The 27,764-nt window shown below is 37.7% G+C and overlaps 1 protein-coding gene and 1 non-coding gene across 2 annotated transcripts; both read right to left on the bottom strand.

The window, feature by feature from the left end:
• Positions 1-141: 141 nt before the first annotated feature.
• On the bottom strand, positions 142-27,764 carry TMEM106B (transmembrane protein 106B). Its single transcript, XM_030857182.3, has 8 exons — positions 27,626-27,764; positions 25,105-25,326; positions 21,919-21,982; positions 17,415-17,574; positions 8,399-8,539; positions 8,092-8,141; positions 7,280-7,333; positions 142-6,540 (listed from the first exon to the last, which is right to left on the bottom strand). The coding sequence occupies exons 2-8, from the start codon at positions 25,322-25,324 to the stop codon at positions 6,402-6,404; spliced, it is 828 nt and encodes a 275-aa protein (XP_030713042.1). The 5' UTR covers positions 25,325-25,326; positions 27,626-27,764; the 3' UTR covers positions 142-6,401.
• On the bottom strand, positions 16,051-16,125 carry TRNAR-CCU (transfer RNA arginine (anticodon CCU)). The gene has a single exon. It is a non-coding gene; the product is annotated as a tRNA-Arg (tRNA).

Genomic DNA, 27,764 nt, shown 5'->3' with positions numbered 1-27,764 from the left:
AAAGAAAAAGATACAAAATATGATGTTAAAGTACAGTTTGGCTAACAACTGTAAGAACTTAAAAGCTTTAAGCTGAAGAACTTTTAATATTTACACTGATTTGTTTATGTCAAGAGAATTTCAAAAGCATAACCAAGACACTTGACTGATACAAATTTTATTTTTCATGCTAAAATTTTTACAAATTTGATTCTGTCATACACAATTATAAGAGGAACAGTTACAAGTGAATTAAAAAAATAGTATTTGGGGGCGCTTCTATTCATTTTACTATCATAAGCATGTTTTGTTACAGGTACAGCAACAATTGTTACAATTACAGAACTGCTCAACTTGGAAATTTAGTAAGTATGTTATGATGGAGGGTAATACCTAATATAAATGAAGAGTAAGTGCCCAAACATAGTCTCACGCTCTACATTATTCTTTATTCCACAATTAGAATCATGGATTAGAGTCTACTCAGCAATGCCATCATTCAAATATCTGACCAAGCAGGTCAACTTGGAAAGCATTTAAAATCATTTCCCAAAATCTTACTTAATTTAGTTCTATAAGGAAATATAAGACAAAACACACAAGACAAGGCTTGCTGATATTTTATGCCTAAAACAAACCATTATACAATGAAATTATGCATCTTTTGCAATCTGGCATTTTTTCCCATCTCACACAATAACAAAAGATGAACAGTACTTACAGCATTTAGAATCACCACAGTACAGCTGATACAGAATCTCCCAGACTTCTAGTTTCTAAAATTCTGGGGGAAGTGGGACAATTTGAACTGTAACAGTCTACAAGGTAGTAACGTTACCTCTTGGCCATTGGCCCAATACTAACCCTATTTTTTTTTCAGTATACAAAATATGCTGAAAACATTTCTCTTAAACACATTTCAATTAATGTAATTAAACAGAAGGCAACAACTTCCTTCTAGAAGAATTAGCTATAGCTATGAAAAGCTTGCCATATATTTGTTAAATTAATTTATGGAATACTTTTTGGGTCAATACAGACCATAGTGTATTTTTTAATTTAAAGCCTCTACTAAACATGAGTAAAAAGAACTAAAAATATAATCACATTGGTAGTTTTTTTTAAAATGAAAATTACCATTTTTATCCCTGTAGTATATATCACTTGCTTTTATCCAAATTAAAGGTAAATTAAAAAAAAATCCACTGTGGGGCTTCTCTGGTGGTGCAGTGGTTGAGAGTCCGCCTGCCGATGCAGGGGACATGGGTTCGTGCCCCGGTCCGGGAGGATCCCACATGCCGCGGAGCGGCTGGGCCTGTGAGCCCTGGCAGCTGAGCCTGCGCGTCCGGAGCCTGTGCTCCACAACGGGAGAGGCCACAGCAGTGAGAGGCCCGCGTACCGCCAGAAAAAAACAAAACAAAACAAAAAATCCACTGTGAAATTTACATTCTAAGCACAAAAATAAACAAATATTAGTTCTAATCAGGAATTTCAGCTGACAAGTGAACATTTTTACTTTGAAATATGTAGATCTGGGATATAGAAGTGAATGTTTTGATTGAACACAATGCAAATATATCTTGTTTTCATGTAAAAATACATTTTTTAAAGAAATAATGTTTCACAGTCTTTTTACCCCACCCTCTCAAACATTTTTTCTTTAAAATAGTTTAACATCTCATTTAAAATCTGATATTACAAAAAAGACAGAAATAAAATTAATTCTTCTTAGATGTATTTGAGCCAAGTAGTTACTGTTTCCAGATGTTATGAGCTAAAAATCAAGACATTCTGGTGAGTAACCTTTGGCTTACAAACTAATAACTTGAAATTCCATTCATACTGCTTATCAAGGAAGCCTGATATATATTTGTAAATTTAAATTTTTATATCTTTTATAAAGAAAAAAATCCATCTAACAGATAAGTATTAATAGCTAAAAAAATGATAAACATTTTTATATTAAAGATCTACAAAATAATAAAGCATCTTAATAGTATTCTTGAAAATACTATCAAAAACCTCAGTCTTCTATATTAAGTGCAATATCCAACACATTTTTATGACTAAAACATTTTCAAAGACTAGAAAGAAAATATGCTTATTGTAAGAACAATGATGCTTGAGTCAAACAGACCTGTTTTGAATCTCTAATCTGCCACTTTCCAACTTATACATACTCCTTAACTTCTCTAAAACTCAATTTCCTCAGAGATAAAATGGGGGGGGCAATGACAGTAACTACCTTAAAGAACTCTTCTGAGGGATAATAAGATAATGCACATGAAAGGTTAGTACAGTACAGTATGTGACATAGTAATTAACCAATAAATATTAGCTATACTGAGCAGTGACTTTGGGGTCAAGTACCTAACAAACCGTTTTCTTAAATAAGATATACTCATTATACAAAGAATTGTTTATTTTAAAACTTTTAAAAAACAAACAAAATGGCATGAGGGAAAGTTGGGGACATGTCCTCCAATTAAACATCCAGAATTATATTGCAATAATGATAAGGCTAAGAACCACAAATTAGACTGACATTTGAAGTCTCCTGAGTTACTTTTATCGTGTTTTGGCAGTCACTTCCTATCTATTTGAACACCACACTGTGTTATTCCCAAACTACAATTCAGAAGATCTGAAGTGAATTTTATTTTCTTGTCATGAATTCTTAGAGAAAATAATTACCTCATTGGCTTAAACAAACAAAAAAAGCATGGAAAAAATGAACACAAAACCACAGCCATTTACATGTTATGTAGTAAAGATGGTTATTAAGAAACCTCAAGCAGTTTACCTGATAGCTCTTATTTTCAAACTGTTACTGTTTCAAATCTCAATCCACTAATCTCTATTATTTATAATTAGTCTACTCTGAAACATATCTATTATCTTTACTGGAATGATCACAGAGTACTAAATTTTAACAGAAAATTAACCTACAGATCATGCTCCAAAATATTTTACATTTCCCATTTAAAACATTTAAGGTACCAGTTTCAAGATACCCCAAATCTTAGTCCATCAGTATTATTCTGATTGTCACCATTACCTACGTGAACGTTTTCTCTAATTTTTATTTATACTAACCTGAGTCAACAGGGCTTTCCAATGGGTGTTTTAAATGACAGAGCACAGATATGGGTGACAGGAAAACTAGGTCTGGCCTCAATTAAACTATTTACTAAATATGAGATCTTCAGCAAGTCCCTCAACTTCTCCATGCCTCTTTTTCCTTTTCTAAAAGAGGAGGATCCTACTACCCTCATTTTCTGACTCACAGGATGATGGCAAATGATATGAGAAAAACATATGAAAGAATTCTGAAAAGGGCACAGTGCTATATAAATGTAATATGAAAACATGTAGGCTGGTTACGTATTAGATTTGGTTAGAATGACCAGTTTACTTAAGGTGCAATTTACGAGAAATTTATTCTTGGAATTATCAGAAAAAAAAAAATTGTAACATCTTTACCACATCTTCTGAATAAGGTCTGAGAGCCGTTTTAAAAAAATCCTATTACCACATAAGAAACTGCATTGGACAATGTGACCTAAGAAAAGTTAAAGCCTCATCCATCCTTTCCAGATTTTTTTTTTTAATGGCTATAAATCTGCTTCACCTTAATGTGCTTTTGTAGTTTTATTAATTTACAGCCTGCTTTGCTCTAGGGTTCTTCTGGCAGTTACTTAACCCTCTTTGAAAGTAGTCACAGGTAATCTTTATTTTTCTACTGCTGGTTTTTCTTAACTTATTTTAAATTCCAGTTTTTTCTCACTCGAACTCCACAGAAAGTAGGTGTAATAAAGAGTTTTTAATTTAAAGAATGAATAAAAAAATTCAAAACTAAGTCAGTAAAAGCAAATGTTCTCTCACTTTTCTGTCTCTTCAGCAGATACTCTGCATGCACTCTAAAAGGATATTAAAGCTACACATCAACAGAAAAGTCCATTTAATTTACACTATATAGTTTTCCAAGGTTAAAAGATACAAAGCAGGGGGCTTCCCTGGTGGCGCAGTGGTTGAGAGTCCGCCTGCCGATGCAGGGGACACGGGTTTGACCCCAGTCTGGGAAGATCCCACATGCCGCGGAGCGGCTAGGCCCGTGAGCCATGGCCGCTGAGCCTGCGCGTCTGGAGCCTGTGCTCCGCAACGGGAGAGTCCACAACAGTGAGAGGCCCGTGTACCACAAAAAAAAAAAAAAAAGATACAAAGCAGGAAAATAAATCAGGATTGATTTTTGAAGGAGGCATATCTGAAGAATGATTTTGAAGAAATGGGACATAAGGGCAGGTGAGAACAAAACATGATAAAAAATTTTTTAACAATGTTTGATTTTTACACAGTCACTGAAATACTGTTATCTCTAAGGCATTAGCTAAATGAGAAACTAGACAGGTTACTGTCAGGTATGTAGAAACAGAGCTGGAAGCCTTAATATAGGTGATTGCTGAAGATACAGGAGTAGAAATTTTGAGGCAGAAGAGGGTCTGGATACTACTCATTAAAAGATATCAAAAGACAGGAGAATGAGAAAAAATGAAATGAGAATGACATGAAAAATACAAATAGAACACACACATTAGAAAAGTGCAATTTCAAGGAGAAGGGGAGTAGTCAAAAAACATAGCAGAAAAAATATTAAAGATTGGGTTGGACTACAAAATCCATAATAAATTTAAAGGGGTGATTTTAGTTTAATAGTAAGGATGGATGAGTTAGCGATGGATTAAGGGAAGACTAAGTAGTTAAAAAAAAAAAGAAGTTAGTGCATTTCACCCATTTAAATGTTCACTGAGGAAAACTTAGAGAAAGTAATATGAAAGCTAATTAAGGGAAACCTGAGTAGGTTTAAAGGCAGAAAGGAGGGCTTCATTAGCTCTAACTAATTAAATAAAGCTCATGTTCTATAGTTGAGAGAGTCAGACTTATAATAAGAATGTTTCAGACCCATGTTAGGCACTTTGGGAGTAAGGAGAGGGGTAACCTGATCTCTGTCACTAGGGAACATAGGAAACTACTCTCAAGCCACTTACTGTTTTTGGTATCACAGTCAGCCCCTATGCTCAGTGGTAGGTATTTAAAAGGTACTCAGAACGTGGTAACCAAAAAGGCAAAAAGCCCAAATGCAAAATGGTATTAAAAATATAAAATAGCAAAATGAATAAGTCAATAATTTACACTTGAAAACAATTTTAAATAAAATCCAAACCAAAAGTAGAAAACTTTAAAAATGTAACTGCTAGGGGCATGATATCCATGATGTGCAAAGTAATTTTTAAAAGCATAATATAGGTTTTATTTTGCTATAGCCACCGTAATTTAATAACAGGATTTCTTGGATAATTTTACCAAAGAAATAACTTCCTCCTCTAAAACATTCATAAAATTGATCATTTGGGTACCTAACAGTTCTGAAAAGTAAGTGTATCCATAATTCTTTAGTATGAAAAGCAACATTAAAAAAAGTGGAGCATCAAAATATTTTATTTCAAATCTATGTTATGCCTGATCTAATATGTAATTGGAAACATACATTCTAGAGGTTTCTGAATATCATTTTCCTTTCTTTACAAATTTTTATGAGCAACTTACTATATTTTAAATCTGTATCACTTTATTTGACATTTATTAAAGCTACATAAAAACCATGCAGAATTTATTTACAATACTGTACATTAAATGATGTTTGAAGATTACATAAAAATTTCACACAACTATAACTAACATGGAAAGACATGTGAAACCCATTATTTAGGGGTTTTAAAAAATTTTAGGTACAGAATTCTGCAAAGATTATTTTGGTTTATTAAGTGTTATGCAAGCAATAGCTTGAAGTAAGACTGACAAAAACATGCAAATGAGTAGGATTTCAAAATGAAAAAATAAAAACATTTAGCTAAAAGCTAAAATAGCATATAGCTGAAATACTACCAAGTAGCAAAGGGAATTTATAAAACAGGAAAAAAGAAAGATTACTCTTTAAATGTCTTCACGAATAGGCCCACAGTAATTTTCCATAAAAACATTCAGAAATAAAGTTTCTCAAATTATGTTCATCACATAATTATATTCATCACAAATCATCAATTATGTTTTCAGTAGTGATTAGAGCTATGAATTTTAAATAATTATTTATTCTGTAGGAGAAGTCTTAGTTTTCCCCTTTGGGGACCAGGAACAAAGAAAACCAATCAGTAAATTTAGATTCAAGTAAAAGATCCTGGTACAAATATCATGAACACAGAGTAGAGAGTTGTAATAACCTACAAGTCCACATACTCTTAGCTGTACTTTTAAAACAGAAGTGTAAACTTTAGGTTGTTCAATTTAAGATCTCCTATCCGGAAGTAAGTACCTCATCCTTCAGAGTTTGGAAAATGTATTTCTTCTCCAGGTGCATCTCTCAGTTTTCATTGCTGTGGCTGAAGTACATTTAGATATTCAGACTGCCCCAACTGATAAGTTGTGTTCCTTCCACAATCAACGTACTGGTACCTCTCCTGGGATATCTGTTCTGAGTGTCCAAAGTAAGTTGTTGTTACAGTAACTCTAAAAACAAAATAAATGGGGAGAAACACTGAAGAGTTATATATAAAAAAGCTTTCTAAAGTGAGAACACTTTATATATCAAAATTCTCTCCAGGGAGAGATTATTTGATTAATGATAACTTAATATTGTGGACATGGGCCTTTTAGGGAATATTTCCCCAATAGACAACAGGAATGCTGGCTGAGAAAGCCCTATCCAAAAATAATTATATACAAAAATGTATTTTTTCAAAACACCTATCTTTAATTAAAAATATATTTAGTTCAGTGCACTTTTAAAAATAATCACACAGTTCTCTCATCAGAGGAAAAGGTTAATCAAATGTTAGCTAATGGCCCAAATACCCAACCTATAACCTACAGTGTTTTCATGGCTTAGGATAACACCCGATTTGCAAACCAATAACATTCCTGGTCTTCACTACTGTTACTGCCGACTACAGGCAGCAAGGAATTGGGTGTTGAGCTCATCCTTCTCTCTATCCCAATTTCTACCATTTTCCCAAGTTCTTGCAAGGTTCAGATTCACTATTTAGCAGCTGTGTGATCCTTCACTACTCCTCTGAGCTCCCATTTCCTCATGTGTAAAGTGGGATACTATTTACTTCACCTCACTGCACTCCTGTAAGGCTTAAAACCCAAATGAGACAGCATTTATAAATATGTGTATACTCTAAGCCAATGTTATACATATAAAGTTTTTAAGCAAAGAATCTCTCAAAAAAAAATTTGTACTTACTGCATCATGAGTACTATGTTATGCACTTTGATGGATGTCAGTGTACAGAAATCACTGTTAAAGAAAAAACAATGTGAATAAACACAAACTGACATTATAAATTTAAAATAGTTTAATTACAGTTCCTCTTCCTATGTTAAAGCTAACAGATATACTATTAAGAAGATATAATAAATAAGCATTTAATGGTTGAGCATTTTCTGTATCTCAAATGATGATTAATATTTTCATGGCTTCTTATTCTATGCCTTCATACTACAGCAGTTGTAGAGTTGTCTACTTATTATTTTCACTTTTTGTTTACCTTTTGAAATTTTAGTAGCCAGTTTATTAGTTACTCAGAAATTCTATATCAAGCTGACATCAAAAGATGATAAAAATATATCACTATTTTTTACTTAACAAGAGCTAATAATCATTTAGACCTAATTTAAAAGCTTTACAACTTCAAACCAGCAATAGAGTTCTAAACATCATTAGCATTTTTAGTCCTCCTATACTAAATCAGAAACAAATACTAGAATATGTGAGATTATGATTCTCATAACATAGTAAATAAAGAGTGCCATGGTGTATATGATCCTAATTCTGAAAATGAAATTATGTGTATACGTATATATACAGTAACATTATACATGTTGAAAGGGAGAAGAGAAGAAGAGAGATGATCAGAGGCCGGAAGGAATATTCCAAAATGTGGTCCTGTCACTTCTAAGATGATGGGAAATTAAACATATATATATATATTCACACCTACACATACTTACTCTTTATAATTTAATGAGAGAAAATAATTAAAAATCAGAACTTACAACATATAACTCATTTCTTCTGCTATGACAGTAGGTACTGTATAATCAATCTGAAAGGCAAAAAATAAAAATAAATCAATACAGAACAGGATCAAAACATCAAGTATTTCAGATACATTTTGTAACTTCAAAGAGTTTGGAAATTTCTCCCTTTATGGGTTTGATTCTAGGACTTTTTCTTACACATGTATGGGATACAATTCAAAGTCTAGTTCTTTAAGAAATCCCCCATCTCCCTCAAGTTAATATGATACACAAACTTGAGACTTGTTTAACTCCTCCAAAGTATTTCATGAATGACGCTTACCTGTTTCATATCCAGTGGACCAATATTGGTAATGTTGTTTAAGCGTGCCTTTCCAATAACTGTTTTTGAAAACTGAACTTGTGCAGTGATGTTTTCAACTTCAACAGAATAATAGTTATTGTTCGTTATATTTAGTGTGTTCTGAAAAAGAAAGGAGGCACAAAATGTACAAGTTATCTTAGAATAAGCATAATATGAATCAAAATTAATACAGAAGATGACTCTCCAGCTGTGGCTATGCTTAATTTATTAGGAGGAAGGAAAGTATCACCAAAAATGTCAAGAACATTCAATGAACCAATTATATGGTTTTATGCATGAGTACTATGTTTTTTTTTTTGTTTTTGCGGTACACAGGCCTCTCACTGTTGTGGCCTCTCCTGTTGCGGAGCACAGGCTCCAGACGCGCAGGCTCAGGGGCCATGGCTCACGGGCCCAGCCGCTCTGCGGCATGTGGGATCTTCCCGGACCAAGGCACGAACCCATGTCCCCTGCATCGGCAGGCGGAGTCTCAACCACTGCGCCACCTGGGAAGCCCATATGCATGAGTACTATGTATATAAAATGCCTACAATGAACACATACTTTTAAAAAGTAGGCCCAGAAAATGTATAGTACAAGAATACAGAAAAATGAATGTTAGAAGATGTATTTGTAGCCTTAGCAAAAATTCAATAAAAAATTCTAAAATTTCATCAAAAATTTTCTAAATGTTAACATGTACATCTTCACTGACTAAGCTACTTCCGATTCGATTAAATACAAAGACAACATTTTAAAATGTTAAACACAACTTTAAATAAACTTTCTATTTAAAAAAACTAGTATTTTAACTACATGAGTAGAGATTTGTAGCAGGTCACTTTTGAGAAGAAATGGGATAGATTCAAAACTGGTTGGAAAGAAATGCAGTTGTATCATTTCTATACTTAACAGCTGGGGCCAACTTTTGCAATTCTAACTTAAAACAATTGTTTCAAATTATTTTAGAAAACAGTCAAAATAAAAAAGAAAAATGTTAAATCAAGAAATAACAGATAGGGTTTCCCTGATGGCGCAGCGGTTAAGAATCCACCTGCCAAGGCAGAGGACACGGGTTCAATCCCTGGCCCGGGAAGATCCCACATGCCACGGAGCAACTAAGCCCGTGCAACACAACTACTGAGCCTGCGCTCTAGAACCCGCATGCGACAACTACTGAAGCCCGAGTGCCTAGAGTCCGTGCTCTGCAACGAGAAGCCACCACAATGAGAAGCCCATACACCATAACGAAGAATAGCCCCTGCTCGCCGCAACTAGAGAAAGCCTGCGCACAGCAATGAGGACGCAACACAGCCAAAAAAAACCCCCACAAATTAATTTATAAAAAACAAATTTTTCTGAATTAAAAAAAAAATTTTCAATCAGGTTGATTGAATCCATGGATGCAGAACTGGTGGATATGGAGGGCAGACTACATGTTAATAGTCAGGCCCGGATAGAAGTAAAGATATACATTATGGTATTTTTCAAATGTCTTATAATGATAATTAAACATTTTCATAATTAGAAAGACAATAAATATTACTAAAAAAGAGTAGGAATAGTAATATATACTACTCATTTTAAGAAACAAAAGTAATACTATATAATTACATTTCTCAAAATACTGACAGAAAACCTACAGAAATCTCACTTTTTTTTTAACATCTTTATTGGAGTATAATTGCTTTACAATGGTGTGTTAGTTTCTGCTTTATAACAAAGTGAATCAGTTATACATATACATATTTTCCCATATCTCTTCCCTCTTGCATCTCCCTCCCTCCCACCCTTCCTATCCCACCCCTCTAGGCGGTCACAAAGCACCGAGCTGATCTCCCTGTGCTATGCAGCTGCTTCCCACTAGCTATCTATTTTACGTTTGGTAGTGTATATATGTCCATGCCACTCTCTCACTTTGTCACAGCTTACCCTTACCCCTCCCCATAACCTCAAGTCCATTCTCTAGTAGGTCTGTGTCTTTATTCCTGTCTTACCCCTAGGTTCTTCATGACATTTTTTTTCCCTTAGATTCCATATATATGTGTTAGCATACAGTATTTGTCTTTCTCTTTCTGACTTACTTCACTCTGTATGAAAGACTCTAGGTCCATCCACCTCACTACAAATAACTCAATTTTGTTTCTTTTTATGGCTGAGTAATATTCCATTGTATATATGTGCCACATCTTCTTTATCCATTCATTCGATGATGGATACTTAGGTTGCTTCCATCTCCTGGCTACCGTAAATAGAGCTGCAATAAACATTTTGGTACATGACTGTTTTTGAATTATGGTTTTCTCAGGGTATATGCCCAGTAGTGGGATTGCTGGGTCATATGGTAGTTCTATTTGTAGTTTTTTAAGGAACCTCCATACTGGTCTCCATAGTGGCTGAACCAATTCACAGTCCCACCAGCAGTGCAAGAGTGTTCTTTTTTCTCCACACCCTCTTAAGCATTTATTGTTTCTAGATTTTTTGATGATGGCTATTCTGACCATTGTGAGATGATGTCTCATTGTAGTTTTGATTTGCATTTCTCTAATGATTAATGATGTTGAGCATTCTTTCATGTGTTTGTTGGCAATCTGTATATCTTCTTTGGAGAAATTTCTGTTTAGGTCTTCTGCCCATTTTTGGATTGGGTTGTTTGTTTTTTTGTTATTGAGCTGCATGAGCTGCTTGTAAATTTTGGAGATTAATCCTTTGTCAGTTGCTTGATTTGCAAATATTTTCTCCCATTCTAAGGGTTGTCTTTTGGTCTTGTTTATGGTTTCCTTTGCTGTGCAAAAGCTTTTAAGTTTCATTAGGTCCCATTTGTTTATTTTTGTTTTTATTTCCATTTCTCTAGGAGGTGGGTCAAAAAGGATCTTGCTGGGATTTATGTCATAGAGTGTTCTGCCTATGTTTTCCTCTAAGAGTTTGATAGTTTCTGGCCTTACATTTAGGTCTTTAATCCATTTTGAGCTTATTTTTGTGTATGGTGTTAGGGAGTGGTATAATCTCATTCTTTTACCTGCACCTGTCCAGTTTTCCCAGCACCACTTATTGAAGAGGCTGTCATTTCTCCACTGTACATTCCTGCCTCCTTTATCAAAGATAAGATGACCATATGTGCATGGGTTTATCTCTGGGCTTTCTATCCTGTTCCATTGATCTATCTTTCTGGTTTTGTGCCAGTACCATACTGTCTTGATTACTGTAGCTTTGTAGTATAGTCTGAAGTTAGGGAGCCTGATTCCTCCAGCTCCATTTTTTGTTCTCAAGATTGCTTTGGCTATTTGGGGTCTTTTGTGTTTCCATACAAATTGTGAAATTTTTTGTTCTAATTCTGTGAAAAATGCCAGTGGTAGTTTGATAGGGATTGCATTGAATCTGTAGATTGCTTTGGGTAGTAGAGTCATTTTCACAATGTTTATTCTTCCGATCCAAGAATATGGTATATGCATACAGGTCTTTTGTCTCCTTAGGTAGGTTTATTCCTAGATATTTTATTCTTTTAGTTTCAGTGGTAAATGGGAGTGTTTTCTTGATTTCACTTTCAGATTTTTCATCATTAGTGTATAGGAATGCCAGAGATTTCTCTGCATTGATTTTGTATCTTGCTACTTTACCAAATTCATTGACTAGCTCTAGTAGTTTTCTGGTAGGATCTTTAGGATTCTCTATGTATAGTATATCATGTCATCTGCAAACAGTGACAGCTTTACTTGTTCTCTTCCGATTTGGATTCCTTTTATTTCCTTTTCTTCTCTGATTGCTGTGGCTAAAACTTCCAAAACTATGTTGAATAAGAGTGGTGAAAGTGGGCAACCTTCTCTTGTTCCTGATCTAAGTGGATATGGTTTCAGTTTTTCACCATTGAGGATGATGTTGGCTGTGGGTTTGTCATATATGGCCTTTATTATGTTGAGGAAAGTTCCCTCTATGCCTACTCTCTGCAGGGTTTTTATCATAAATGGGTGTTGAATTTTGTTGAAGGCTTTCTCTGAATCTATTGAGATGATCATATGGTTTTTCTCCTTCAATTTGTTAATATGGTGTATCATGTTGATTGATTTGCAAGTATTGAAGAATCCTCGCATTCCTGGAATAAACCCCACTTGATCATGGTGTATGATCCTTTTAATGTGCTGTTGGATTCTGTTTGCTAGTATTTTGTTGAGGATTTTTGCATCTATATTCATCAGTGATACTGGCCTGTCGTTTTCTTGCTTTGTGACATCCTTGTCTGGTTTTGGTATCAAGGTGATGGTGGCCTCATAGAATGAGTTTCGGAGTTTTCCTCCCTCTGCAATATTTTGGAAGAGTTTGAGAAGGATAAGTGTTAGGTCTTCTCTAAATGTTTGATAGAATTCACCTGTGAAGCCATCCGGTCCTGGGCTTTTGTTTGTTGGAAGATTTTTAATCACAGTTTCAATTTCAGTGCTTGTGATTGGTCTGTTCATATTTTCTATTTCTTCCTGATTCAGTCTTGGCAGGTTGTGCATTTCTAAGAATCTGTCCACTTCTTCCAAGTTGTCCATTTTATTGGCATAGAGTTGCTTGTAGTAATCTCTCATAATCTTTTGTATTTCTGCAGTATCAGTTGTTACTTCTCCTTTTTCATTTCTATTGAGTCTTCTCCCTTTTTCTCTTGAGGAGTCTGGCTAATGGTTTATCAATTTTGTTTATCTTTTCTAAGAACCAGCTTTTAGTTTTAGTGATCTTTGCTATTGTTTCCTTCATATCTTTTTCATTTATCTGATGTGATCTTTATGATTTCTTTCCTTCTGCTAACTTTGGGGTGTTCTTCTTCTTTCTCTAACTGCTTTAGGTGCAACGTTAGATTGTTTATTTGAGATGTTTCCTGTTTCTTAAAGTACGATTGTATTGCTATAAACTTCCCTCTTAGAACTGCTTTTGCTGCATCCCATAGGTTTTGGGTCGTCATGTCTCAACTGTCATTTGTTTCCAGGTATTTTTTGATTTCCTTTTTGATTTCTTCAGTGATCACTTCGTTATTAAGTAGTGTATTGTTTAGCCTCCATGTGTTTGTATTTTTTACAGATCGTTCCCTGTAATTGATATCTAGTCTCATAGTGTTGTATCGGAAAAGATACTTGATACCATTTCAATTTTCTTAAATTTACCAAGGTTTGATTTGTGACCCAAGATATAATCTATCCTGGAAAATGTTCCATGAGCACTTGAGAAAAATGTGTATTCTGTTGGTTTTGGATGCAATGTCCTATAAGTATCAATTAAGTCCATCTTGTTTAATGTATCATTTAAAGCTTGTGTTTCCTTATTTATTTTCATTTTGGATGATCTGTCCATTGGTGAAAGTGGGGTGTTAAAGTCCCCTACTATGAAAGTGTTACTGTCAATTTCCCCTTTTATGGCTGTTAGTATTTGTCTTATGTATTGAGGTGCTCCTATGTTGGGTGCATAAATATTTACAATTGTTATATCTTCTTCTTGGATCAATCCCTTGATCATTATGTAGTGTCCTTCTTTGTCTCTTGTAATAGTCTTTATTTTAAAGTCTATTTTGTCTGATATGAGAATTGCTACTCCAGCTTTCTTTGGATTTCCATTTGAATGGAATATCTTTTTCCATCCCCTCACTTTCAGTCTGTATGTGTCCCTAGGTCTGAAGTGGGTCTCTTGTAGACAGCATATATATGGGTTTTGTTTTTGTATCTATTCAGCCAGTCTGTGTCTTTTGGTGGGAGCATTTAATCCATTTACATTTAAGGTAATTATCGATATGTATGCTCCTATTCCCATTTTCTTAATTGTTTTGGGTTTGTTATTGTATGTCTTTTCCTTCTCTTGTGTTTCTTGCCTTGAGAAGTTCCTTTAGCATTTGTTGTAAACCTGGTTTGGTGGTGCTGAATTCTCTTAGCTTTTCCTTGTCTGTAAAAGTTCTAATTTCTCCTTGAAATCTGAATGAGATCCTTGCTGGGTAGAGTAATCTTGGTTGTAGGTTTTTCTCCTTCATCACTTTTAATACATCCTGCCACTCCCTTCTGGCTTGCAGAAGTGGGGGTTAAAGGAGCCACTGATTCGGGGACTCTGGCTCACTCAGGCAGGGGGGAGGGAGCGGTATGGATGTGGGGTGAGCCTGCGGCGGCAGAGGCCAGCATGACGTTGCACCAGCCTGAGGCGCGCTGTGCGTTCTCCTGGGGAAGTTGTCCCTGGATCCTGGGACCCTGGTAGTGGCGGGCTGCACAGGCTCCTGGGAGGGGAGGTGTGGAGAGTGACCTGTGCTCGCACACAGGCTTCTTGGTGGCAGCAGCAGCGGCCTTAGCGTCTCATGCCCATCTCTGGGGTCCGCGCTGATAGCCGTGGGTCGCGCCCGTCTCTGGAGCTCCTTTAAGCAGCGCTCTTAATCCCCTCTCTTTGCGCACCAGGAAACAAAGAGGGAAGAAAAAGTCTCCTGCCTCTTCGGCAGGTCCAGCTTTTTTTCCTTGACTCCCTCCCGGCTAGCCGTGGTGCACTAACCCCTTCCGGCTGTGTTCACGCCACCAGTCCTGCCCCTGCAATCTGATTGAAGCCAGAGCCTCAGCTCCCAGCCCCCGCCCACCCCGGTGGGTGAGCAGGCAAGCCTCTTGGGCTGGTGAGTGCCGGATGGCACTGATCCTCTGTGTGGGAATCTCTCCACTTTGCCCTCTGCACCCCTGTTGCTGTGCTCTCCTCCGCGGCTCCAAAGCTTTCCCCCTACGCCACCCACAGTCTCCGCCCTCAAAGGGGCTTCCTAGTGTGTGGAAACGTTTCCTCCTTCACAGCTCCTTCCCACTGGTCCAGGTCCCGTCCCTATTCTTTTGTCTCTGTTTATTCTTTTTTCTTTTGCCCTACCCAGGTACATGGGGAGTTTCTTGCCTTTTGGGAGGTCTGAGGTCTTCTGCCAGCATTCAGTGGGTTTTCTGTAGGAGTTGTTCCACGTGTAGATGTATTTCTGATGTATCTGGGGGGAGGAAGGTGATCTCCGCGTTTTACTCTTCCACCATCTTCCCCCCGTGAGAAATCTCAGCTTTTTTCTCACTGTCATCCAGTTAAACCTAATGTTTATCTATATAATAAACCTATTTCCTATTTAATGTTCACACTTTCTCAATTTAGTGAAGTACTAGTACCCCTAAAAGTGGGAATTCCTGAATAATTATTTAAAATAAAGTAAGATATTTACATTTAAATATACTTTCTGGTATCTAAAATGGCCCAGCACATAAATTTTATTACTTTTCATTATAAATTTACAGTTATTTAATAGTAAAACAGACTCTGGAGGTTGGCCAAAAATATCCGCCCACTGTTTTAAACCCCACAGAAAAAGGGAAAATTTGTTCCTTTTTCCAAATGGCTGTTACAGTGGAAAAATACCCAACAATAATTCCCCAATGATAGGAAATGATTTACAATGCGTACTGTGTTATGTTTTATGCATATATATTTTTTCCATGTATATAGTTTTTTTTTTTTTGGCTGCGCAGTGCAGCTTGTGGGATCTTTTTTAAAAAATATTTATTTATTTAGGCTGTGCCAGGTCTTCGTTGCGGCACGTGGGATCTTTAGTTGCAGCATGCAGGCTTCTTAGTGGCAGCATGTGGACTTCTTAGCTGTGGCATGCATGAGGGATCTAGTTCCCTGACCAGGGATCAAACCTGGGCCCCTTCTGCATTAGGAGTTCAGAGTCTTACCCACTGGACCACCAGGGAAGTCCCAGCTCGTGGGATCTTAGTTCCCCAACCAGGGATGGAACCTGGGCCCTCAGTAGTGAAAGAGTAGAGTCCTAACCACTGGACTGCCAGAGAATTCCCAGGGTTTTAAAAATTTTTCTGTTTTTTTTTAAAGGTTGACAACGTTTGACGGTACGCCATGAGGATAAATGAATTCATGGGAGTTCTTTTTTTCCTATAATTAAGTAGTAATTCCACTTTAACATACATTCCATTTCACTTCCTGTCCCTGTAAATCCCCCTCCTCCCAACCAGCACCACAGGCATCTCTACCTCAGCCTCAAGCATACCAACCACCTCTTTGAGGAAAACCAACTGAAGTCCAATATCTCTCTTCCAAACAAATCACTGCCACACAGATGTACCTTAAAGCCTGAAGCAACATATATATTCCTTTTTAATAATACGGTGGTTTGCAAACCATGCTTTTTTCAAATAAATGTTAACATGTAAAACAGGTACAAGACCTTCTCTGAGGTGTTTGTTTGTTTGCTTGTTTGTTTTCAAGTGTGGGAAGGCTGCAGAGTCCTAAAAACCACTGTCCTGAGAAACACAGGTTTTCACACATACTAATTTGCAAGAGAAATCATTCACTTGTTCTCTACCTTTTAAAACAAGGGAATGGTCTGTTAAAGATGGCAAAAATTGTGTTTCACAAAACACAAGGAAATGAAAATGTTACATGTATAACATGTATTGAACTAACTATGTTAACATCTGGCTAGAAGCTATTCAGAGTCAAATGCTGAAAAGTAAATAGATTGTAATTACTTTTTTCCCAGTAATTAATTGTTTTGTTTATTTTACCCTCCCAAAGGCATCTTCAAATGCTAAATGATTCTGAATACACAGAATTTGCCAATTTGCCAATTTTCAGCAGAATCAGAAATGACAGAAAAGGTCAATATAGCAGACATACAGAAAGAAAACTGAGTAAGTGTTACCTTTAATGTTCTCTCAATAAGGACAAAGGTGCTGCTTAACATGATAAAAGAATGAAGTCAGGGCATCCCTGGTGGTGCAGTGGTTGAGAGTCTGCCTGCCGATGCAGGGGATACGGGTTCGTGTCCTGGTCCGGGAAGATCCCACATGCCGCGGAGCGGCTAGGCCCCTGAGCCATGGCTGCTGAGCCATGGCCGCTGAGCCTGCGTGTCCGGAGCCTGTGCTCCGCAACGGGAGAGGCCACAACAGTGAGAGGCCCGCGTACCGCAAAAAAAAAAAAAAAAAAAGAATGAAGTCAAATATTTTTAATATAAATATGTACTTACCGTGATATTTAAATATATTGTACGCTTTGGAACATCATAACTGACGTATGCCGATTTTACACCAATGTATTTCACGTCGATAGAGCGAGGGAAAAGGAAAAACACAGCCAGTCCAGAAAGAAGCAGACAGACAAACACAGAAGCCATCACATACAGTTTTCTGAAAAGGAAAATGGAATATTTAAATATACATGCATCAAAAATTACATAATGAAACATTTAGAGAAGACATTTTCATTTTGAATTTTTCCCCTTTTATACCAGCAGGAAAAGATGTATGACTTTTACCAACTTTTTACATTATAAAAGTATTGAACAGACTTAGTTTTGAATCTATTGAGTGTTAAAATGGTCTCCTTAAAAGACATATTTACCTTTTTGGAGACTAGGATTTCAGGCTTATTATAGATAGAACATTTACTGTGGTGATTCCCAAACCAGGCTGCTCATCAGAATCAAGCTGGGGAGCTTTATAAAAGTATAGATTTCAAGACTCCCTGATGAATTCACTGAAGCAGAATTTTCACATATGAGTTTTGGCATTATATGATTCCCTAAAGTGACTGCTCATCAGAACCACCTATGAAGCCCTTAAAAATGTAATGACATAACCATATGCCTCATCAGTCTCACTAAGACAGTCTGTTTTGAGTTTCCTCATCTGAAACTATTTATGTACTCCTTTTTACGTATTTTTAAAATAAATTTATTTATTTATTTTTGGCTGCATTGGGTCTTCGTTGCTGCGCATGGGCTTTCTCTAGCTGTGGCGAGCAGGGGCTACTCTTCTTTGTGGTGCACAGGCTCCTCATTGCAGTGGCTTCTCTTGTTGTGGAGCACAGGCTTTAGGCGCGTGGGCTTCAGTAGTTGCAGCATGTGGGCTCAGTAGTTGTGGCTCACGGACTCTAGAGCACAGGCTCAGTAGTTGTGGCGCACGGGCTTAGTTGCTCCACAGCATGTGGGATCTTCCCGGACCAGGGCTCCAACCCGTGTCTCCTGCATTGGCAGGAAGATTCTTAACCACTGTGCCACCAGGGAAGTCCCTGTACTCCTTTTTAAAAATATTGTTTACATTAATCATGTCTGCTTTGAAGATGCTGTTAAACTGTTTCTTTAAAATCAAGAAAGGGGATATTATTATGCAGAGATAAGACAAGGAAAAAAAAAAAAACTCGCATGACTTTGCTATTCATCTACCTCCCAGATGGAAGTGTTTCTCTTCCATCTCTCACTCTTTATTTCCATAGATGAAAACTGCCTCTTATCTTTAGGTTTACCAACAAAACTAGAGTTTCAAGACACTGCAGTCGGCCCTCCAGTATTTGTGGGTTTCTAATCCCTGAATTCAACCAACCATGGATCAAAATTTCCCTCTATGGTTGGTTGAATCCACAGATTTGAAACCTCAGATGTGGAGGGTCGACTGTACTATGCCATTTCATATGAGGGACTTGAGCATCAGCAGATTTTGGTATATGCGAGGGCTCCTGGAAGCAATCTCCCCATGGACACTCAGGGACGAAAGAATTTCCCTGGTTTCTCCAATAAACAGCGCTCTGTCAAAGCCCATAGCACCCTTCTTTTGGCTTCTTTTTCTGTCTTGCACGTCACTTAGTTTATCTTTTCCTTAGATTCTAGCCATCCAAAAAATTCTTGTTTTATCCTTTCCTCCATCCTGTCTTCCCTAAAGAGAGATCTGTACCTAAATGCCCTGATGGATCTCATCTTATCCCTCACAACAGTTATTTCAAGTACCTCTTGCAGATGTTTTATAAATGTTTCTGCGTATTTTAAGTTGTCCAAGTTAAGAAAAGAGAGCAAAATGGTTTATCAAAAAACAAAATAGGGCTTCCCTGGTGGCGCAGTTGTTGAGAGTCCGCCTGCCGATGCAGGGGACACGGGTTCGTGCCCCAGTCTGGGAAGATCCCACATGCCACAGAGCGGCTGGGCTGGTGAGCCATGGCCGCTGAGCCTACGCGTCCGGAGCCTGTGCTCCGCAATGGGAGAGGCCACAACAGTGAGAAGCCCGCGTACCGCAAAATAAAATAAAATAAAATAAAACAAACAAAAATTCACTAAATCATTACTACTTGACCTGTACTACTGTCTGGAGCAAAGAGAGAAGTTCCCACTCACTCACTCTGGACTTCCAACCTGAGTAGGGTGGTGACCACTACTGGATTACCTAATAGGTAGTTTATTTTTTTTTTTATTTTTTATTTTTTTTTTTGCGGTATGCGGGCCTCTCACTGTTGTGGCCTCTCCCGTTGCGGAGCACAGGCTCCGGACGCGCAGGCTCAGCGGCCATGGCTCACGGGCCCAGCCGCTCCGCGGCATGTGGGATCTTCCCAGAATGGGGCACGAACCCGTGTCCCCTGCATTGGCAGGCGGACTCTCAACCACTGCGCCACCAGGGAAGCCCCTAATAGGTAGTTTAAACACACACTTATAGTGCCCATTATACACCAAAACACCTTAAAAAGGTATAAAAAAAGTTTAAAAATCATGATAAAAATGTGAACATTGTTGGATTTTTTTACACTTTAGTGTTTTTATTTCTCATGGGCAGGTGAGCCCACCACACTCTGGTACCTAGGGCCTGTAAGTCAGCTCTAGGTGTGAATATATGAATCAGTATTCTAAATTACTTTGTGCCCAAAGCTTACAGCCATAACAAATATTACTAAACCTGGTGGGACAATAAAATAACATTCCACTTAGTATTTCATACCAAATTGAAAAATTGGCTAGTTCACTGATGAAGTACATAGATCTCCATTACAAAACTCATCAGTAGTAATTTTTCTTATGGCTCTAGGGACAGTAACAGAATCCTGCAAAGTATACAGTACTGATGAAGTTATGAAGGTTGTGTGGTTTATTTGGACTCAAGTTACAATTCTATATCTGCCATTTCATATTTGCAACATTTTAGGTAATTTACTCTTCTCCTCCATTTTAAAACCTGTAGGTTTGTTTTGAGGATTAAATGACATAGCTAAAGTATGGAGACAAAAGCAATTAATAATTTCTTGACTACCCCATCACAACTCCAACTTATAAAGAACCACAGTTTTCCCAAAATATTATAATTTTACTACATATTGAGAGTTACTGTTTTTTATTACAAATTTGAAACTCCTAAAAATTCTTGAGGAGCTTCCTGTAAGTTCTCAGATTTCTTAGCTTACTACAGGTGCCAGGATCTGGTCCTTGTTATTTTCTCTAGCCTCATCTGTACCACTTTCCCACAGCGCTGTTTACTTTAGCCATACATCTGAAGGCTGGACCACTCCTCTGGCCCTTTCAGATGCTATTCCCTCTGCTTGTTAGGGTTAGGAAATTAACCCTAATTTCTTGCACATTCGTAACTGTCTATATATTATAAAATAAAGGGTCAGACTGACTGTTTATAAACTCCTGGGTTCATTTTCTTTCCATGATGACTTAGACATGCTGTTCTACTGCTTATGTGTTTAAAGCATTGTGGTCAAGAAGTAACATGCCAATCTGATTTTCTATCCCTTATAAATTAATCGATCCTTTGCTTGGATGCTCAAAGGGGCTTTTCAATTTTCTGTTTTTACCTTTGAAGTCCAGTAATTTCATTAAGAAGGGTTGATTATTTCCAAAATTATGGTATGTCTTTTCTTTTTTTAAACTTTTTAAAAAAATATTTACTTATTTATTTGGCTGTGCCGGGTCTTAGTTGTGGCATGCAGGATCTTCTTGCCTCATGTGAGATCTAGCTCCCTGACCAGGGATCAAACCTGGGCCCCCTGCATGGGGGGCACAGAGACTTAGCCACTGGGCCACCAGGGAAGTCCTTGTCTTTTTTTTTTGAAGATGTTGGGGGTAGGAGTTTATTAATTAATTAATTAATTTTTGCTGTGTTGGGTCTTCGTTTCTGTGCGCGGTCTTTCTCTAGATGTGGCAAGTGGGGGCCACTCTTCATCGCGGTGCGCGTGCCTCTCACTGTCGCGGCCTTTCTTGTTACGGAGCACAGGCCCCAGACGCGCAGGCTCAGTAGTTGTGGCTCATGGGCCCAGTTGCTCTGCGGCATGTGGGATCCTCCCAGACCAGGGCTCGAACCCGTGTCCCCTGCATTGGCAGGCAGACTCTCAACCACTGCGCCACCAGAGAAGCCCAAGTCCTTGTCTTTTCAATATGTAGATTCACGTATTGCTTTACTTCAGGGAAGTGATCTTGAATTAAATGTTTGCTATTTGTTCAGTTTGCCTCCTTTGATTTTCTTCAGGGACTCCAATTACATTTATGCTCAATTTCCTTGGCTTGTGTTCTACACCATTTCTCTCAAGTACTTTTCAAGAACTTACCACAATCAGGAATCCTTTTTTTATTTAATGACATAAAGTATATGATGGTATAACTTAACAACCTGATAGCATTTTTCCTTTGAATAGTTTTAATTAAAATATTTACTTATACATAATATAAAAAGCAAAAAATACAAAAAATCTGCCATTTTCTTATAATCACTTACGTTCTTCTTGGCCTTAATCTCTGATCACTGTATGGAATTAATGCCACCAGTTGGTTTTCTTGTCCTAAAAGTAAAAGAATTAGATTTAGAAATTTATTAACATGATTAATTAAAAATTTAGTGGTTCCTCATCAAAGTCTGGTTTGGAAAGACCAGAATACTACCTGGTTCTCATCTCATTCCTTTAGTAAACTGCTCTCAACATCTTCAAAAATTATCCAGTAGCAGCTGAGTGCCAAAGCAGATATTGTGTTTTTTCATACCTAGATTTCTAGCTAACAAAAATATTATAAAGAATGAGAAAGAGTAACTCTTTCTTCCACTGAGAAAAAAAATCTAAAAAGTCCCAGCTTTCAGAAGATCTGAATTTACCAGGCCTTCCTTCACCCAGTTTTCTATTCCCCACAGTTTTCCATTAAGACTTCAGTTTGATTATCTGAATGAGAGCAGAAGAAACATATTGTTACCGCTGTCCTGAAACCCCTATAACTGCAGAGGTTCCTACACTATCTCCCCTGAAAACCAAAACTGACACATATTAAGTCTCATGCTCCAAGAACCCCTATTTATACACAGTCTTCCAGGACTCTTTCAGGTCACACACCTCTCCACATTAAGTCACTTCAAAATTCAGTATTTCTTGCTTGGGTTGAGCATTATCCATATGCTTTAATGGATAAATGGACTTTTAAATGCCAATTTTCCAATCTTATCACAACTTGGCTATTTGTATGAACTATCAAAGCACCGCAGTCAAGTTCTCTTTTAAAGCTTTCCATAATACTTTCATTATTCCTCCCTGCTCCCTCCACAAGTCCCCCCTCATCTACACTCCCCCTACCATACCCACATATAAATAATATATATAATATGTATGTGTGTGTGTGTGTGTGTGTGTGTGTGTGTGTGTGTACATATCCTATCTTGTTTGGTGGTATTCATCTGTCTAACCTGCAACTGGTTAAAACCAACCCTTTGGCGACTGTGCCTATATCCACACAGCTAAAAGTAGATAAAGAAACACAAACAACTATGCTCACTAGTCTCATTTAGATTACTATCTCAAGTGGCCCTTAATAATGCCACCTATATTTCTCTAGTTCATACTCTCAATCTGGGGAATTCCCTGGTGTTCCAGTGGTCAGGACTCTGTACTTTCACTGCCGTAGGGCTGGATGCGATCCCTGGTCAGGGATCCCGCAAGCCGTGTGGCACAGCCCCCCAAAAAAAGTGCATACTCTTAATCTGACTCTCCCAAACTACAATTTCATAACTTCCACTTTCTCTTCAAACCTCCAATATCTTCTCCCCTATCCTTACTCTCAGCTCATGATGTGGCAAAGAGAACTTCCACAAGCTACCACCACATCTACCCACCCACCCACCCACCTGCCTCTGTGTCCATATACTCTACCTTCCCTTCTACTGCTGGGAGCAAATTGCCCATGCTTCTCTGGAGGAGCAGCCCTCTGCACTTGTGCACTAGATCTAATAATTGTCCTCTGTTGCCTGCATTATCAATGTTTTCTCTATGGAAAAATCTCATCAGCATACAAACATATTACTCATTCCATCTTTAAAAAATTCTTCTCCTGATGTATAGCCTCCTCTAGCTACCACCTCTCTTCTCTCCTTTTCCTCTGAAACAGCAAAACTCCTCAAAAAAGCTATTTTCTGACTCTAACTTTGCTCCTTCTATGCACTCCTGATCCTACTCTACACATGCTACACATTCTTCTGCAGACTACCAAAACTGCTCTTGTAAAGGTGGCCCCTAAATCACCAAATCCCATGGCCAGTTCTCAGTCCTCACATTACTTGATCAGGTCTAACACAGTTGATCAATCTCTCCTCAACCAAGGAGTATATCTTCTTCATTTATCTTCTAAGACACCACAGACAAAGGGATTTCCTACTTCTACTCTAGCTGCTCTTTTTAGTGTCCTTTGCTAATTCTTTCTCATGTCACTGACGCAAAATGTTGCAATGCCCCAATGTTCAGTGCTAAAGTCTCTTCTGTTTTCTATTCACATTGACAACCTTGGTGCTGTCATCCAACTCACCTGAAGTATCATCTATACACTGATGACTCCAGCCTAGGCCTTGCATCTGAATTCCAGGCCCTTATTACAACTAACTTCCTATTGAACATATCCATTTAGATGTCAAATATGCATCTCCAAACTTACATATCTAAAACTGAGCTCCTGATCTCTCACCTGACACATACACTCAAACCTTCTTTTCTCCATTTTAATAAATGGCTACTCCATTCTTCCAGTTGCTCAGACAAAAAATACCTCTGAATTCCTCCTCAATCTTACTATCCACAATGTACATCCAGGCTGCTAAAAATGCCTACTAGCTATACCTCAAAAACATAGTATCCAGATTGCAAAAATGCGACTCTAGCCCTCTCCCTGCCCCCAGCCTGGTGCATTAATACCTGTAACTACAATAATCCTTTTATTCTCAAATACTGCTACCTCTGCAAAGATAAAGCCTTATATTGTCATTTTGTCCTACCCTCGGGGTCTCTCCAGGGTCAAATATCAATTCAACCAAGCAGAAAATGGGACTAGTACAAGGTACTTTTACTATTGCTACTTATTGCCATTGCTACTAAAGTAGCCTGCAAACAGCAGGTGGAGATTACTCCCTACTGACTTCCCCTATGACATGCCACAAACTGATTTTTTTTTCCTATATGGCTCATCTTCATATACCATCCCTCTTCATGTAGACCCTTTAAAAAATAACTAATTAGTGCATGACCAACTTATTATTATTCTTTAAATAACAAATCAGAAATATTAGGTCACCACATTACTTAAATTGCTCCTAACACTCAATATGGCAAGGTGACTGTGATACGATTTCTACTGATGCCAAACAGGACTAAAAGTTTACAGTCAAGAGATGCTGCATATCGGTATAATTGCAGGTGGGAAAGAAAAGATACTGGAGGTAGAAGAATGGTTTTCATTATTGCTTTAGGACCCTAATTAAAATCTTTATGTTTGTTTCTTTGTGTCCTTTTGACTGAAGATAACTGATATGAAGTTTTAACTGTAATTCTAAGTCTTTTAAAACATAAAGGGTTGTGCTCAGACCCACGGATTTCATAGTATTTGTGCAAACACTTGGAATCATTCTTTAAAGAAAAAACAATGCAATAACACATACCCCTAGGAATTCTTCCTGTTCCTTGACAAGTGGGGCAAGTGACACTGTCTCTTCCTGTAAATTCCACATATGGAAACTGAGAGACATCTCCACTTCTTCCATCTTCATTATGTATTTCACTATTAACCAATCCAGTCCTTATATTTTCAGTGGATGTGACTCCATCATAAGCATCTTCTTTATTTGAATGTAAAGGCAAATGAGAAAAAGACTTTCCCATGTCTAAGAAAAAAAAAACATCTTACAGTAAACTTCAGTCAAGATGTATACTCAAGAACATTATAGGATATTTATACTGATCAAATTAATTTAGAACAACCTTCAAGGGAGCGTTCAAATCACTATCTGGATTAGAATTATACTCAATCAAAATAATGTCTGAAACAAGGGAGCCATTTACTAGAGTCCAAAAGTGTTTTTCTAACAAAATATTATGAAATGATATATCAGAGTTATGATAAGAATGGGCTTTCAAACAACATTAAAATTTGACAAAAGTCTCCACTTTCTTAGAGTTCTCTGAAAAGAAACACATGGACTTCACTTTTCTTAGAATAAAACAAAAACACATTCTACCTTTAAATCAATTAGCACTGAAGGCAAAAGTGGCTTTGGGCAGATTACAACTAGGTATCACCAGGAAATATCAAAGTAGTATTTTTCAGCCTTTTAAAATTCATGCCCCTATGTGATAAATAAAATCCCCAATCTTTCTCATCCTCACATTTCTTGCTTTAAACATTTAAATACTTGCAACAAAAAACAGCTCAAAAAACCTCCAGATTTTTCTTTCATTCAACAGTTGGTGGAGTTAAAATTATGAAATCAATATTCTAAAATATTGACTATAATTCACCAATACAAAGCAGCAAAATTTAGAACACTAATTTCAAAATTTTAGGATGACAGTATCAAAAATACAGGAGGGAAATTAAATATAAATTTAAAGACAAATAAAAATAAATAATTAGTGCTAGTACCTATATCAAAATAACCTCTGTAGATAGGTAATGCAGTAACACTGCAGTTTAAGCCACAATTTTAAGTATAAAAAAACTTAAAAAGTCATATATTCTAATCAGTTGACATTCTGAGGACAAATTAACAAAGCGGGAAAGCTGAATTTAAAAATAATACATTCCTTCTCTTTCTAAATTTGACCATATATTTTTTATCAGTTCCTAAAAATAGATTATTAAAGACATTCATATAAAGAGACATATTTCTTTAAAAAATTCGAACTGATGTGAATGAGGAAAACTGACACTCAAAATAATTCAATTTATCTTATGCTATGAAGAAAAGTTTGCTTTTTAAAAGTGGCATGCCATCCATGTGTTAGGGTGACCCAAACACACTGTAAACAGCAGGATAAAAAATTATACGACTCGTAGACAAACTTAAAACTTCAGAATGATGAATAAAGATGCTTATTTTTACTATTTTTAAAAAACTTATATACACATTGCCCATTAAGTTAAAAAACGTGAATGATTTATGACTCCTAAAAATGCATTATTTTCTCTTGATTTTGCTCGAAGACATTATATGCAAGCCAAACCAATACTTGCCAGTCACAGGTGGTTCAGGGGTGAATTAACATCACTGTCCCCACACACTTTGACCTTGGGGCCTATGTGAAATATTAGATGAGCTGGGATCAATGGGCCTCAGTGGCACCCTTTTACGATCTCAGTTAACAGAGGTATAGGGTGCCTCCCACTGGAATGCCTTAAGAGGGGAAAAGACACAGAAGGCAAGAACAAGTGGCTCTCAGTCTGGGCCTGCTTTCTATACTTATGTAACAGTTGCCTTGATACAGTCGGCCTTGGACTGGTGTTTGTTTTATCAAGGCTAATGGACAAGTGCCAGACTTCGTCAGGTACTGGGCATCCCTGCCCTCCCTACTGGATTTTCCCCAGAGCACTGCTAAGCTTAACAACTTTTATTCTTGGAGACTCCTTAGTTTATAATAAAGAGGTGCTAGGCCCCTGTGCTCAATATTTTTATCAAAATCCCTTAATTTACTTAAAACCAACCCGAACTTTAGACTCCTTACGAAAAAAGGAAAAAAAAGTACATGACTCCACCCAATTTAAATGGGTCGTGATCTTCCGAACGAAGTCGGCGCCTTTCATAAGCTACATCAACAAAACCCAGGATACAGCCTGCCTACTTTGGAAAGGTTAAAGATAAAATACAGGCAGTCGGGCAAGAAAACTCAAAAAGAGGAAAACCAGGGGCCACCTGGCCACTCAAGGTGTGGGGACCTGGAATCTCTCCCGTGCGCCCGGCTAGAGCCGAAGTCCGGAGCCCCTAGACAGGAAGCTGGGCCCGGATAAGAGGTGATGACACACCTCCATAACCCAGCCCAGAGCGCCCCCCCCCGGTCTCCGCGCGTGTCCAGCGGCCCCGTAGCCTCCCCTCCTCCACCTCCTCATCCGGCTCGGCTCTTCCCAGGGTGCCCGCTCGGCCCCGCTCCCTAAGGGGACCTGGAGGCTGCGCGTCCCGGGTCGCTCACCGGCATGCGGGGTGCTACGCAGTCCCGAGTTGCTCCGGCGCGGACAGGCCCGAAGACAGGGTCACGGAGTCCTTAGTCCCGGGTGCTGGGGCTAGAGCAACGGGCCTGCAGCGACGAGTCGCCGCTGGGTCCGGGTGGG

Source organism: Globicephala melas, chromosome 9 (genome assembly GCF_963455315.2).
Source record: "Globicephala melas chromosome 9, mGloMel1.2, whole genome shotgun sequence".
Lineage (NCBI taxonomy): Eukaryota > Metazoa > Chordata > Mammalia > Artiodactyla > Delphinidae > Globicephala > Globicephala melas.
This window is presented reverse-complemented; position numbering and strand designations above follow the sequence as displayed.